The sequence below is a fragment of the Schistocerca nitens genome, chromosome 4 (genome assembly GCF_023898315.1).
Source record: "Schistocerca nitens isolate TAMUIC-IGC-003100 chromosome 4, iqSchNite1.1, whole genome shotgun sequence".
NCBI lineage: Eukaryota > Metazoa > Arthropoda > Insecta > Orthoptera > Acrididae > Schistocerca > Schistocerca nitens.
The window spans coordinates 795,163,152-795,179,301 of record NC_064617.1 but is presented as its reverse complement, the minus strand read 5'-3'; the positions used below and the strand labels follow the sequence as shown (position 1 = coordinate 795,179,301).

Here is a 16,150-nt window from a genome sequence, read left to right as displayed (position 1 = left end):
CCCTTGTACAGTTGTGAATAACTAATTTACACTGTAATACAGTAGTACTGTATGATACAATGAATTATTGTCTTAAAATTTGGATTCTGTGTCCGTGTTAGGCACATTCAGCTTTATTCAAAAAATTAACATATAAGAGGGTACTGAATGTGTCAGGACTGAAATATTTGTACGGTGTGGGTAGATTTCTGAACTATACATGTTTTGCTTTGATCAACTTTACTGTATTCCAAGCTCATGTGGTTCCTGCAGTCACTAGATCAATCCTGTTGTGTCCAATGTGTTGTATATTTTCAAAATTATGATTGTGAGTGGCAACTAAATAAACTTTCTGGGTTTTTCTTTTTCTCCTCCTCCTCCTCTTCTTCCTCTTCTCATATTTAAGTAGTACAAGTCAACATTTTATTGTGGGCTGCCGCTGTAGTTTAGGTGACACATTGAGCTGCGAGTAACAAATTGTCCTTCATTGCACTGGCGTATTATCGAAGTCTGTTTCATATAACAAGAACGTGCTACAGTTCAGTAGAACCTATGTGTACTTATCAGTCATATATATCAGTTATCTGCTCATGTAAGCTGGCGCAGGTTCATGCAAAACCTGAAAGGTCGTGGCTAGCTAATGGTTAGCATTAGCTAGAACAGTTCATATCCAGTGATGTAATGTGGGAAGATGCTTTGCAGCGTAGCAGCACAATAATATGATTGGTGACAAAATTGTTTTATTTTTGAAAGGTACTAAACTAAGAGGAAAGATGGTGAAATTGAGCGTAGATGTACACTCATCTAGCTTGTGACGACGTAATGTGTGATGACTATGAGGCGGCAGCTGTGTAAAGAAACATGGTAGCTCTTACGAATCATGTACACTTAAAATTAAAAGAAATGCAGTTTTCTGCAAAGTTTCGATGAAATGTGAGTGAACCTGTAAGACCATTGTGTTACTAAAAAGAAAATAGAAACTAATTACTTGCGTATGTACCAAGAGAATACAAAATTGTGGCTGCAAGCTCCTAAAGCCAATGAAATTTAGGGTTGAGAAAGGGCAGGAAACTGTTACTGGTGCAGATTTTCTCTGTTTTATGGGTGTTGTTGTGTGTACTTTATTAGTTAACTTACAGTCCTTAATTAAGCCTAATGTGTTTCCAGCTATCCACATCAATAAACAAGGAAATTGACAATACGTCAAACATTTTGCGCCATTCAGCATTTGCGGACTGACTTTGTCAGGGTGTGTACACCCCAGGACAGCTGGGTAAAATACGGGAATTTTTTTCATCCGAGAGAAAACTAGAAAAAACCTGGGAATTTTTCAGAATTTTTTTCTGGGTATTTTTTTATTGTTTTAGTTGTCAGCTAAATTTTTGTAATAATGAGTTATAAGAACTAACACTCTGACAAGGAATTTCACTTTTTTACAACAAGACATGGTGCACACACAGCGTCTTCAGACAGCAAAATGTGTCAAACACTGCAGGATGAAAACTACGCATTTGCAACAACAAACTGCTTTCGATGAGCATGATGTCAAAACTGTTCTCATTACTTTCATTTGAGGAGTTGCCAGTGGGCTAACGCGCATGCACAGAGCTGAAGTTACATATGAGCAGCGTCTTTTCCCGCTTCTGCCTATTTGAAGTGTGGTTTTAGCTGTATAAGCAGTAGCAGCAAGCAGCCAGATGCTAGCTAGAAAAATGTATCTAGCATGCCCAAACTGCCAAATTCGTGCATGTGCCAAGCAATCTGAGTTGGAGGAAGGGGGTAGTCCCCATGTGAAATGTGTTAATTTTTCATAATTTTTGCTGTTTTATCTCTGTTCCGTCAAAAGAAAACAGACTGATTTCTGTGGCTGGAAGCTATCATGTGAATGAAAATCCAGTCACAGTCATGGAAGACAAAAATGTGGTGTTAGTTTCAGTTTTCTGAATTTATTTTATTTTCACATTACTGGCAGTCAAGCATTTCATCTTCTGGCATGTATGGCATAATGTCGTAATAAAGAACCAAACATCAGATAATACAGTTCTGCTACCCAAGAAAATTGGCATGCCGAAAACCACACTGAAAAGCTGAAAACCAGGACATACGAATGTGCACTTTAAGCCAAATTATGCATTTTAGTATTAAATTCTGATGCTCATTTGGTATTCTGATGTCCTGTTTCTTTTATCAAATAACGCTATATACATACGAAAATATTTAAATTTTCACTTGAAGATGGCTACGCAGTTGATTAATAGTATTGAATAAAATGTTTTGTTTCAGGTATATTGACAGCTTTAGCAGAATTTTACAAATTGCCTGCTATCAACACAATGTTTTTTGATCACAAGTCATATGTTAACACTTCTCTGGTACCTCCTCTAGGCTTGACATTACGTCTTAATTTGTGTTGTTCACATCTTTAAATTTATAGGATGCCCTTCTTCGGTGAATTATAGACTGGCAGGACACCATATATTATCATTATAACTTCCCACAAGGCTTTACATTTACTCCTGAAGTACAATATAAACGTCAAGTTGTACAGTTTCTTGACTTCACAGAGAAACCTTGTGGCTTTACAGACAAATCTTGTTAATTTTTTATATTGTTTGAAAATAATGAAAAACTTCTTGTCCTTAGTTGTAGCATGTACAAAGAGAGCTTTTTTACAAGAAATTTTTATTCCTTCTAACTAATTTTGTGCAGTGCTGTGTTCATATGAACTCGATTGGAAATGCTACATAATAATATTTCAGTTGTAGAGTCTAGTTTTGAAATGAATGTTATGCCAAAGATTGCTTTCTTATTTTGCAATCCTCAATGGATATGAATTGCTCTAACTACAGTAACTCCATATGTCCTCTCCGAACAACATGCTGCAGTGCTGCACCTGGTCATGTGATGCCCAGATATGCACGAAATTCCAAACAGAAATGCACCAAAAAGCATACAAGCAGGCCAAAACCAAGCACAGACCACCTGTGTCGTGATAGCTGCACATGCGCATTAATGCCTGTTTCCTGACACTCTCGGGCAGTTTTGCAAATTAACCTATTTGTAACAGATCATGGGAAAAATATTGTTAATAGTGGTTTTAGAAATGTTACCTTCAAAATAAATCTCCTTTTATACAAGATGAATTATTTTACGTGTGAGAATGTTATGAATTTCTTATATCACATTGTGTTTGATTCTTGTTCGAAACGTAACACCTTGAGGACCCGCCACTGAGAAAAATTTTGGGCCCAGAGGACCAGCCATTTATGCCATTATTTAAAAAATTTACTGGCATGTTTGTGTTTGATATATGTTAAAGAGCAACACACAAAAAGGAACCAATGTGACATGCGAAAGCTCAGCTATGCTTGTAGCTATACTATGTTGTTGTTGTTGTTGTTGTTGTTGTGGTCTTCAGTCCTGAGACTGGTTTGATGCAGCTCTCCATGCTACTCTATCCTGTGCAAGCTTCTTCATCTCCCAGTACCTACTGCAACCTACATCCTTCTGAATCTGCTTAGTGTATTCATCTCTTGGTCTCCCTCTACGATTTTTACCCTCCACGCTGCCCTCCAATGCTGAATTTGTGATCCCTTGATGCCTCAAAACATGTCCTACCAACCAATCCCTTCTTCTAGTCAAGTTGTGCCACAAACTTCTCTTCTCCCCAATCCTATTCAATACCTCCTCATTAGTTACGTGATCTACCCACCTTATCTTCAGCATTCTTCTGTAGCACCACATTTCGAAAGCCTCTATACTCTTCTTGTCCATACTAGTTATCGTCCATGTTTCACTTCCATACATGGCTACACTCCATGCAAATACTTTCAGAAACGACTTCCTGACACTTAAATCTATACTCGATGTTAACAAATTTCTCTTCTTCAGAAACGATTTCCTTGCCATTGCCAGTCTACATTTTATATCCTCTCTACTTCGACCATCATCAGTTATTTTACTCCCTAAATAGCAAAACTCCTTTACTACTTTAAGTGTCTCATTTCCTAATCTAATTCCCTCAGCATCACCCGATTTAATTTGACTACATTCCATTATCCTCGTTTTGCTTTTGTTGATGTTCATCTTATATCCTCCTTTCAAGACACTGTCCATTCTGTTCAACTGCTCTTCCAAGTCCTTTGCTGTCTGTGACAGAATTACAATGTCATCGGCGAACCTTAAAGTTTTTACTTCTTCTCCATGAATTTTAATACCTACTCCGAATTTTTCTTTTGTTTCCTTTATTGCTTGCTCAATATACAGATTGAACAACATCGGGGAGAGGCTACAACCCTGTCTCACTCCCTTCGCAACCACTGCTTCCCTTTCATGCCCCTCGACTCTTATAACTGCCATCTGGTTTCTGTACAAATTGTAAATAGCCTTTCGCTCCCTGTATTTTACCCCTGCCACCTTTAGAATGTGAAAGAGAGTATTCCAGTCAACATTGTCAAAAGCTTTCTCTAAGTCTACAAATGCTAGAAACGTAGGTTTGCCTTTTCTTAATCTTTCTTCTAAGATAAGTCGTAAGGTTAGTATTGCCTCACGTGTTCCAGCATTTCTACGGAATCCAAACTGATCTTCCCAGAGGTTGGCTTCTACCAGTTTTTCCATTCGTCTGTAAAGAATTCGCGTTAGTATTTTGCAGCTGTGACTTATTAAACTGATAGTTCGGTAATTTTCACATCTGTCAACACCTGCTTTCTTTGGGATTGGAATTATTATATTCTACTTGAAGTCTGAGGGTATTTCGCCTGTCTCATACATCTTGCTCACCAGATGGTAGAGTTTTGTCAGGACTGGCTCTCCCAAGGCCGTCAGTAGTTCCAATGGAATGTTGTCTATTCCCTCGGGGCCTTGTTTCGACTCAGGTCTTTCAGTGCTCTGTCAAACTCTTCACGCAGTATCTTATCTCCCATTTCGTCTTCGTCTACATCCTCTTCCATTTCCATAATATTGTCCTCAAGTACATCGCCCTTGTAGAAACCCTCTATATACTCCTTCCACCTTTCTGCCTTCCCTTCTTTGCTTAGAAATGGGTTTCCATCTGAGCTCTTGATATTCATACAAGTGGTTCTCTTCTCTCCAAAGGTCTCTTTAATTTTCCTGTAGGCAGTATCTATCTTACCCCTAGTGAGACAAGCCTCTGCATCCTTACATTTGTCCTCTAGCCATCCCTGCTTAGCCATTTTGCACTTCCTGTCGATCTCATTTTTGAGACGTTTGTATTCCTTTTTGCCTGCTTCATTTACTGCATTTTTATATTTTCTCCTTTCATCAATTAAATTCAATATTTCTTCTGTTACCCAAGGATTTCTATTAGCCCTCGTCTTTTTACCTACCTGATCCTCTGCTGCCTTCATTACTTCATCCCTCAGAGCTACCCATTCTTCTTCTACTGTATTTCTTTTCCCCATTCCTGTCAATTGTTCCATTATGCTCTCCCTGAAACTCTCTACAACCTCTCGTTCTTTCAGTTTATCCAGGTCCCATCTCCTTAAATTCCGACCTTTTTGCAGTCTATTCAGTTTCAATCTGCAATTCATAACCAAGAGATAGTGGTCAGAATCCATATCTGCCCCTGGAAATGTCTTACAATTTAAAACCTGGTTCCTAAATCTCTGTCTTACCATTATATAATCTATCTGATACCTTTTAGTATCTCTAGGATTCTTCCAGGTATACAACCTTCTTTTATGATTCTTGAACCAAGTGTTAGCTATGATTAAGTTATGCTCTGTGCAAAATTCTACAAGGCGGCTTCCTCTTTCATTTCTTCCCCCCAATCCATATTCACCTACTATGTTTCCTTCTCTCCCTTTTCCTATTGACGAATTCCAGTCACCCATGACTATTAAATTTTCGTCTCCCTTCACTACCTGAATAATTTCTTTTATCTCGTCATACATTTCATCAATTTCTTCATCATCTGCAGAGCTAGTTGGCATATAAACTTGTACTACTGTAGTAGGCATGGGCTTTGTGTCTATCTTGGCCACAATAATTTGTTCACTATGCTGTTTGTAGTAGCTAACCCGCACTCCTATTTTTTTATTCATTATTAAACCTACTCCTGCATTACCTCTATTTGATTTTGTATTTATAACCCTGTAATCACCTGACCAAAAGTCTTGTTCCTCCTGCCACCGAACTTCACTAATTCCCACTATATCTAACTTTAACCTATCCATTTCCCTTTTTAAATTTTCTAACCTACCTGCCCGATTAAGGGATCTGACATTCCACGCTCCGATCCGTAGAACGCCAGTTTTCTTTCTCCTGATAACCACGTCCTCTTGAGTAGTCCCCGCCCGGAGATCCGAATGGGGGACTATTTTACCTCCGGAATATTTTACCCAAGAGGACGCCATCATCATTTAATCATATAATAAAGCTGCATGTCCTCGGGAAAAATTACGGCTGTAGTTTCCCCTTGCTTTCAGCCGTTCGCAGTACCAGCACAGCAAGGCCGTTTTGGTTAATGTTACAAGGCCAGATCAGTGAATCATCCAGACTGTTGCCCCTGCAACTACTGAAAAGGCTGCTGCCCCTCTTCAGGAACCACATGTTTGTCTGGCCTCTCAACAGATACCCCTCCGTTGTGGTTGCACCTATGGTACGGCCATCTGTATCGCTGAGGCACGCAAGCCTCCCCACCAACGGCAAGGTCCATGGTTCATGGGGGGAGCTATACTATATGTACATTAATTTAAACCATTAACTTTTTCTATTTGTGTTTTCGTGCTGCTTAACGGTGATATTGCTGTTTGCTGTCTACATCATGTATCATATCCTCTGAATATCTGCTGTCATTGGCTGGCAAGGTCACATGACATGAGCTATAATTGGCTGACAAAAGCAGTTTGCAATCTTTGTTTCAGTGCTTGGGAAGCCAATGTGCTGTATTTGGTGGAATTCGTGTTCATACCTTCATAATAAGAAAATATGCAGTGTACATGTTGCTGTGCATAAAATATCTTTCAAAAACACATTGTTTTTTCATTGCATTTCATTTCCTAAAGTACTGCGAAGTTCTACACTGATGTATAAAACCTTTACCATTCAAAGGATTGATAGGCTTTACAGCTCCAAGGGAAAGTATACTGTCACTTGACCCAGAAAAGTGTGTTTTCACTTTGGAAAAATTGTATTTTCACCCAGGTAAAGGTGTATTTTTAACTGGGAAATCTGCGATTTTCTTTTTTTTCCACGTGTACAAACTGAGTATATACAAAAATGTAGGGCATTTAAGAATTCCAGTGCTCCTTGCAAAAGCAACAATAGTTACTGCACCCTCTGTATCAACACACTACAATTTTCTTTTGAAAATGTATGTCAATGCACTTCGGTATGTCATTACCCTGATCTCCGGTTCTGGGAGACTTTCCCAAAATCTAACCCTTTTCCTAGACCTCTCCAGTCCTTTTCCTTCACCCTTCTTGCATTCCCTCCAACCCTTCTGCCTGAAGAGGGAACGTTTGGCTCCAAAAGCTTATCAATCACAACAGTGTGTGTTCTGCCGCTGCTTGGTGAAAAGATTTTTTACCTATCCAGTTAAATAATTGTACCAGCATACTTTCAGTAATATCAGTATTTTTTGTACCTCTTATTTGGAAATAAGTCCATTAACTGTTGATAAAACTCCATTCAAAATAGCATGTTGTGTCATCCTTAGAAAGAAATCCTCAGTAACGTCTAATATAGTTTATCTGATTCCAGGACCAACAAGGTATGCCTTTTCTTGCATTGCAAATGAATACTCAGCTTTCAAATTCTTCCTTCCTCCATCAATTTAAAACATTATACTCACCCATTCCAATGCTGAACTAACATGTTTGCAGATAAGTGGGAAAAAAATGTCATGTTCTTGACCTAGATGCTTATATAAGTCTGTTGTTATTAGAAGGACTTCTATAAGTCACAGAGTGAGTCTGCCGAAAGTTCATGGGATGAATATGAAGGTCGTCTGAATTTCAGAGCTACAGTGTCTCTAGAAACAGTCAAAAGATAACAGGGGTTATTACATCTGATGATATGAGGCTAGACTATGAAGTGGTGAACAAGATAAGTTTGGTACTATAAGGAATTTTTGGAAGAAATAGGTAGAGATATTTCCTTAAAATTCCAATATGTTTGTTACGGTAGATGAACAACTTGTTGCATTCAGGGGAAACCACCTTTTCCACCAGTAAATGCATAGTAAATTAGCAAAGTGTGGCATCAGGCTCTCAGTGCTTTGTGACAGTGAAACAAATTACATATGAAATATTCAGTCATATACTGGGAAATGGTGGTATTGCTGAAAAGAACCAAGACCCAACAGTTTTAATTAATGTAGAAGGGGATAACATTACCTTTGAGAACTTTTTGACCACTCACGTGCTAGGACAGGTGCTAATGAAAAGTGATAACGCAACAATTGGAACTGTGCAAAAAAGAAGCCTTGTAGCCCACAAAAACTGTTGCAAACCAGGGAGATTTATAATCTCATACACATTTGCTTTTGCAAAAGACGTAACACTTTTATATACATCCCAAAGGGGAAAAAAAGTGTTATTCTGCAAAGCACTCTGCACCATAATGCAGAAGTCGGTGATAACAGCAAAGGAAAACTGCAAATTATTTTAAACTTAAAAACATAAAAGGAGCTGTGGACATACTAGGCAAGATGATGGTGAATTATACAGTAAACAAAAAAACAAACAAATGGCCTAGTGTTGTGTGCTCACATGTTGTTGACATGTCTGTATGAAACTGCTATTGAAGGCAGTTTATCCCCAAGGGTAAGCAAACGCACTGGAGCGAAGAAGACTGTTCCTAGAAACTCTTGGCGAGCAGGTAATTAATGGAGAAATGCAGAGACGAGGACGTCGTCCACATTGAAAGAAAATTATACGAAAAGTAAGAAGAGGGGCAAATGCCATCTACGAGGAAAAACTGACAACAAAAGTTTAGTGAAGAGAGCTGAGTGTAAAAAATTCACTTTCGAGAAACATCTTACATATCCATGTAAAAACTGTTAGTAACAATTAGGCATAGGGTTGTAAAAAATCATGAAACACCTCATTTTAATATATCAGTTATTGTGTCATTGTACTATTCTGTATGCAATTGAAAGGTTAGTGCGTTATAGTGTCTAAATTATAAACTTAGTTGTGGTTTCAATACACACACGTTAAAAAGTATACCTACAGGAAACAGAAAGAAAATTGGGTCATTTTGACCCAAACTCCTAGAAGCATGTACAAAATAAACACAGTAGCAGACTTAATGGGATGGTTCCTTTGGCGAGGGAAAGGCTTTGAGCTCGCTCCTTGTGCTACTGCCCAAGCCAACCTTGTGCTCAGTCTTTACTGACCTTGTTATCAACATCATTTTTCTTCCTTTGACAAGATAATTTTACACATAATGAATTTGTCCATATGTTCTGCCTGATGAATTTTGGAATTCTGTATGTCTCCTTAGATAACAGATGATGATTTGTAGAAATGGTGTTTATGAGCTGTTTATTTTGGTGCTAGTTATAGGCTTTATTTTGAAATATTACCATATCTTTTTTTCAAATCCGTGAGTCCTCATTTTCTGACGGGAAGTCATTCTATTTTGGAAATTGTCTGTCTTGTATTTTGATACCAGTTGTCAGTATGTTTAATTAAAACTGCATCTATTAATAGTTTGAACCTATGACATCGTGAAGAGTGTAGCACACTAAATATTTTAGAAATAATTTTTTTAAGCCTCTGGAAGCAACCAATGTTGTCGACTACTGTAGTGTGCTATAGTGCTTCAGTGGCTGAGTTACAGCCACAAGAAGTGTGTTTACCGTGGTAACTGTTTATATTATACATGCTGCTTTCATAAATAACAAATCCTTTTGAAGTTACGTGGAATACTAGAATGAGGTGGTGAAGGGGATTGGGGGGGGGGGGGGGGGGGAGAGAGAGAGAGAGAGAGAGAGAGAATGGAAAGGAGATAAAGATAAAAACAGCTTTTCAGTAACAAGGCATGTTGTCCATATCTCATTTTCATCACATTTGCAAAAGGATTCTTTATGCATAGTGGATTCATGTTAGATCAGAGGAAGCTCATATGAAAAAGCTTCATTTTGAGTGCTGGTGGTGGTATCCACTTTAACACAAGCATATTATAATTAACAAATATATTTGACATTTTGTCTAAATACCAACAAGGTATGCAAAATTTGACCTCACGTGCCACAAAATTCACCATTGAGTGGTCTTCCTTTATATACATATAACAAAAGAATCTTTAGAGACTGGGCCACATCAGTTTTTTTCATACATTAAGGATTAGGAAGTCAGTCCTCAGCATAAGTTTTCTAAAGCAGCTTAATGTTTATAAAGTACAGTATACGACATTGACAGTGCCAAAGATGAAATTTCATCTTTGTTACTATCATTGTCATCATTTACTTCTGTACTTTAAACTTAAGTTTCCCTATAGTACAACCAGTTTAACCTTTAGAGCTGTCAGTCAACTTTAAATGCCATGTTTAATGCTGTCAGCCTACTTTCAACTGTATGTTCTGATGATCTTCTTGTTCATCTGAAGAGCGAAACTGGTAAATAAAACAATACGAAGTGTGACTTGTGATTATTTTCGATAATAGGAATGTAAAATTAATAATCTGTAGAATGGAAGTAAAATTTCGCTAGCTTTCTATTTATGTCTATGGGGAACAAAATTGTTTTTTAAATGTCATTGAGATTAGTTACTAACTTTTGCAGTGAGGAACTGAAATCTATGTTAAAGGCTTTAAGCTGTGTCCCATTCACATGGGTAAGTGTAACATCACTATTAATAAAGCATTGATAAATGTCTTGGCAATCTGGTAGATTGAATCCTTCAAAAATTATCTCATTGTAACATATTAAAGGGCTTTCTACAGAATACTGTGTAGGACAAAAACGTGTGCAGTATGTGATGTGTTTCATGAAAACTGCAAGAACTCCACACATCTACAGAGAAATTGACCAATGAATGTTTGAGGTATGCTATTTCAGTAGCTGATGGATCTTACCATTTCATGGGAGTTGCCTGTGCATTGTATTGGCTTGAGTCCGAATACTTCACAGTATTCTGTAATTTTTCAGTTGAGTTTATACTCTGTGAATGTGATTGACTTTAGGAATATTCCATGTGCCATGTTAAACATTGTTAACAGAGGTCTTGACTTCTGAGTTAATGCATAGTCTTCCATTTTGTATATACAATCATTTACCCAGAAGAGAAAATGGTAATGTTGTGCTCTGCTTTTCTAGGCAAGTGTTACCTTCTAAAAGGGGTATTATACCGCTACATATATATTAAAGTTTAAGGGACTGTGTTATAATGTTACTGGTATTGTTGCATTGTGTTCATTCAGTTACTGTATTTACAGCCTATAAAAGGAAAGGAAAGAGATACTGAAACAGGAAGGGCCCTATCATATAATCCCCAAAGTTTTAAAGAACAGCACAGAAAAATCATACTTCAGTCAATTATGGGAACCAGTATTCCTTGAAAAACAATTTGTACAAACGTGATGAAATTTCAATTTTTTTCTGTGTCCCAAATTTAACAGAAGTAATCATTCCAATTATATTAATGAAAGATGCTTATATTCATTTTAACCAAAAGAGTGTATATAAATCCATTTACTTGGAGTTTTTTGGAAAAAAAAGTAGTTTCTGTGATTATCCGGGTTGCATCTAACTGATACTGGATACTAATATTTATGTATATTAAAATCAAACTCTGCTAATTGCTGTATGTGAATCATTCATCCAATCTCTGTGTGCATGGTTTCTCGTGGAAAACTTCCCTAAAAGTACTTCATACTTTTCCACTTTTATAAGATTAATAAAGTTACAGGAAAAAGTAAAAGGCGGTGCATCCAATAAGTGGTTTCGTAAAGTCTAAATAAACATGGGTTTTGATGTAATTTAACAAAACTTGCATTTATTCCAATTCCAGGAGGAGCTTGAGATTTGATTTGCAGAAAACAAACAGTAATTCATCACTCTAGAAATACTTTAATGACAACAAATACCAAAGACAGGAAAAATAATGTGAAGAAATGTTTTTATAGGGTACCCATGTGTCCAGAAAAATGCAAAAGCCTGTAAAAAACTGAACTCCATTAAGCAGAACAAATTAGGCAAAAAGTAGAGTCAGTCAGACTGCATCTTAAATATGCAGAGAGCCTGGTTGCATTATATACTGTAAACATGGTGTGAAAAAGTAAGGCTTCATTGGAATATGGGGACATGTGATGTTACATTTTATTCATTTGTGATTATGATTGCTTAAATTCTCATTCTTTCTTGTAAAATTTTAAAGAACAGGCTCAGTAAAATAATTGCTTCTTTTGCTTAGTTGCAAAGGTCTGTGCCACTTGAATGATGATGCATAAGGATATTGCGAACATGATAACCTCAATCACTTGACGTGTTTACATTGTATCAGGTTCTATTATTGATTGTTGTTGTCAAGTAAGCTGCCTCCCCACTCCTCACCTTGAGGCAGCTCTAGAGGGGGGACACTTATCTCCAGTGGAAGGGAGGAGGCTCAGATAGGGCAGCCAGCAGAGGAGGCAGTCTGCGTCCAGCTGTGTGGCAGGACAGATGTGTTCACTGTGAATAGCCTGTTGCTAGTCGCATGTTGCACTTTTCCCATGTGTTCCTTCATTTACTATAGCATGCAGTACAATTACCTGTACTTGTGGGACCGTGAAATTATTGTAAATTCAGAGAAATTGGTGAACCGAAGGTGAACATTTAATTTCTTGGGTGCAGAGGTTTCTTCTCCCCCAAATTGTGAACAAAGTGTTTGCACAAAATTAAGAAAACAGCTGTCAAGATAATTTGTGAAGAAGATTATACTTTGGATAGTTACAAGTTATGGCTGCTGCATTCTTTGGTATGTAATATTGTAATGGCGTTAAAAGTGAAAGTGTGCAGTATATATAATTATATATTTCTTTTGTCATTGATGCAATTTTTTTTGCCCTGGTGCTTACATACTTCTGTGCTGAGCATGTAATGTGTAGGTAAACAATTGAATTCAATGGTAGATGACTGAATTGTGTTATGTTTAATTCATACGCTAAAGTTCAGTTTCCCATTGGTTTCATTTGTTTTGTAACGCGTTAGCACTAGCTTCAGCATTGTTTAGAAAACACTGAAATCTCAACTGCATAATTACTGATAGAGGTGTTTAACATTAAAGTATTGCCTGATAACTACACACCAAATGTTTGTATGACTATATAATAGAAACAGCACAAAATGAATGCCATATAATCACTTCAGTCAATTTAACTTGGTAAACATTCATTTGAATAGCTGTTCTCCAGTATCTAGTCAGTTTACTGAGATGTACTGTATTGCAGCTGTGTGACATCAAAATCTTACTGTGTATTCTAAATTATTGAGCATTTTTATGAAATATGAGCAATGTGATGTTAAGTGCTCTGACTGTAGTATTACACAATGAGACAAATATGGAGTACATTAGCATCAAGAATTACAACAGTTATTTTTATTTTTTGTGGTAAAATTATGAGATTAACAAAAGTGAAAGAAAGTTGAAAATAAAGAGTGACTTTCAAAGTTTTAACACATTCTTGATAGTAATGGCATTGGGGGGGGGGGGGGGGAGATAAGGAAAACAGCAGTAATTTTTTACCATGTGGTATTTTAATTTGTGAAATTCTCAATTGAAACACAAAAGTCACCAAATGAGTTTAATTCAACTCAGGAAATGTTTTGTCTAATATAGTTTTATCTGTACTGAAATACACATACAATCATGCAGTTAATTTCATATATATAATGAGTTTTCAGTTGACAGTGTTACTGAAATATTTTTACTTTTGTTACGCAGAACCTTTCAACAATTGGTTGGAGGAGAAGACTGATCTACCTATTCTGGAAGATTTACCAGTGGAGCAACCTCGTGATACTTTCTATGGTGTCAGAGCCCCACTACATGAGGCTGTGAAACAACAGTCACTGGTGGCTGATGCCTCTCATATTTCCAAGGAGGTGCTTCAATCATCACTGTCTGCCCCTGTCTCTCAGACAGAGACACTGCTTCAAGAATTCGAGTCTGCATTTAGAGAAGTTGAACTAAACAATGGAACCCTCACACCACCTCAGAGTCCCACAATTGCAAATTCTGTTACTCATTACTCACCAACAGATAGTGTTGTATCTAATGATGCCTTTCTCATTTCGGAGCCACACATTCTCCCCATCCATGCCACTGCAGTTCCAGTAAATGTTACTGCCGTTGGCCCATTCATAGAAGTAATTTCTGAAAAGAAAGATACATTTTTCACCAACCTCGAACAGATGGTTCCTTCTACTCCTGCGCCAGATATTGCAAAAGAATTAGCCGACGTAGATGAGCTGGTACGATCTCGAGCAGAAGACATGGAAGTCAGCAGTAATGCGTGGCAAGATGTTAACTGCAGGTTCACAAGTGATTCTAAAGATGGATATGAGCCTCATGTGTTACCACTAAGCCCTAGCACAAGTTCCAACAGCAGTTTTGAAAGCAGTGAAGAAAGTGCTGATGATCCTGAGTGGGTTCCAGCAGCAGAACAGCTGTCTTCACCTGGGCCACAGAAATCATCGGGAAGGAAGAGAGGTTCATCATCTAAACCTTATGCTCGTCCAGGGGTGGAAGAAAAGAAATTACGTAAAAAGGAACAAAACAAAAATGCTGCTACCCGCTACCGTCAGAAGAAGAAGGCAGAAATTGAAGAAATCTTGTCAGAAGAGAGAGCCCTGGAACTGAAGAATTCTGAACTTACACAGAAAATAACTGATCTGTCACGTGAAATAAAGTACCTGAAGGGGCTCATGAGGGACGTGTTTCGGGCAAAAGGACTGATAAAATAATGTATTTAATAATTCAGTGAATGTATCATTTGGTCTGAATTGTTAGCATTAGCTTCATGCCATAAGTTCTGTTGAGTACAAGTACTTAATTATTAGTTAATGATCCTAAGGCGTTTACCCAAGGAAATTTAAACTTAGTGCTAATGGAAAGGCTGTTTTTGTGTGAAGTGTTAATTCATCCTTTGGACAGTATTCTGCAGGGTGGTTACACTTTCTCTGCTGGTTCACTATACCATTGTGTGCGTTGTGATTGTAGATAGCTAACTCGCATTGTGATGACGTACAAATGTACTGATGCTGAGAATGGCGGTTGTTATCATATCACTACCCACACAGTGGCATGGATGCAATGTATTTGCTTCATTGTTTTAATCTGTCATCAGTCAGGCATTTCTTGTGTACTGTTAAAATATCACTGGAATATTAACTTAAACTCTTTAATGAGACACGCTGTTAGGTAAGTAAATAATTTTAGAATAGTTTAGTTTTCTTCTACTTGTGTGTGTGTCTCATACTTTATATTTTTTACTTGGAACTTTTGAGCCTTATTACTGTAAACACTGAATGAGTAATAAATGGAGAACCTGGTGGAAAAATGTTTGTTGTCACTTAAATGACTTCATGCTTTAGTCATTGATAGAATTGTCATCATTCATTTAATTTTGGTTTTCCACACCTCACTTCTTAACCAAGCAAGCATGACATAATTTTCAAATTTATATTTTATCATTTAACTTGAATTTGGATTGTCCTGGTTGAACATGAACTGTTACTGTGTATTTGTTTCCATGTAGATGTTGGATACAGTCTCAGCTCCCCCCCCCCCCCCCCCCCCCCCCTCTCTCTCTCTCTCTCTCTCTCTCTCTCTCTCTCTCTCTCTCTCTCTCTGTGTGTGTGTGTGTGTGTGTGTGTGTGTGTGTGTGTGTGTGTAAATATAATGTAAAGTAACAGTACCTGAAGAGCAGTACTGAAGTTACATGATACCAGATTACTCTCAGTTCTAAATAAGGGAGGGTCACAAAAAGTTTCCTGAGCTACTCTTTTCCTTCTCCAACAGGAAGTTCTTAACATAGTCTCTGATTTTGGTGAAATGGTGTTCACAACGCTCTGCTCATGCTGTCAGATTTCTTCCTCAAAACTCATTTCACACTAATTCTGAAATGACAGCCTCTTTTTGTAATATAATAAGAAAGATTGAGGTGGTCAGTCAACTGAGTAATGACCTATTTTCTTGTGATCACATTGTTTAAGATTATTAA

The 16,150-nt window shown here is 37.4% G+C and overlaps 1 protein-coding gene across 2 annotated transcripts in view; it reads left to right on the top strand.

Moving 5' to 3' along the window:
- Window positions 1–15,487, top strand: part of LOC126253184 (activating transcription factor of chaperone) — a 57,181-nt gene extending 41,694 nt beyond the window's left edge. The window contains exons 1-2 of one of the 2 annotated variants that reach the window (XM_049954347.1): window positions 12,578–12,903; window positions 13,870–15,487. In XM_049954347.1, the coding sequence (XP_049810304.1) occupies window positions 12,885–12,903; window positions 13,870–14,891 (1,041 nt within the window). In that variant the 5' untranslated portion in view covers window positions 12,578–12,884 and the 3' untranslated portion in view covers window positions 14,892–15,487. Of the gene's footprint in view, window positions 1–12,577; window positions 12,904–13,869 lie in introns of those variants that run through there. The other variant, XM_049954346.1, reaches the window with a different exon arrangement.
- The last annotated feature ends 663 nt before the right edge of the window (window positions 15,488–16,150 follow it).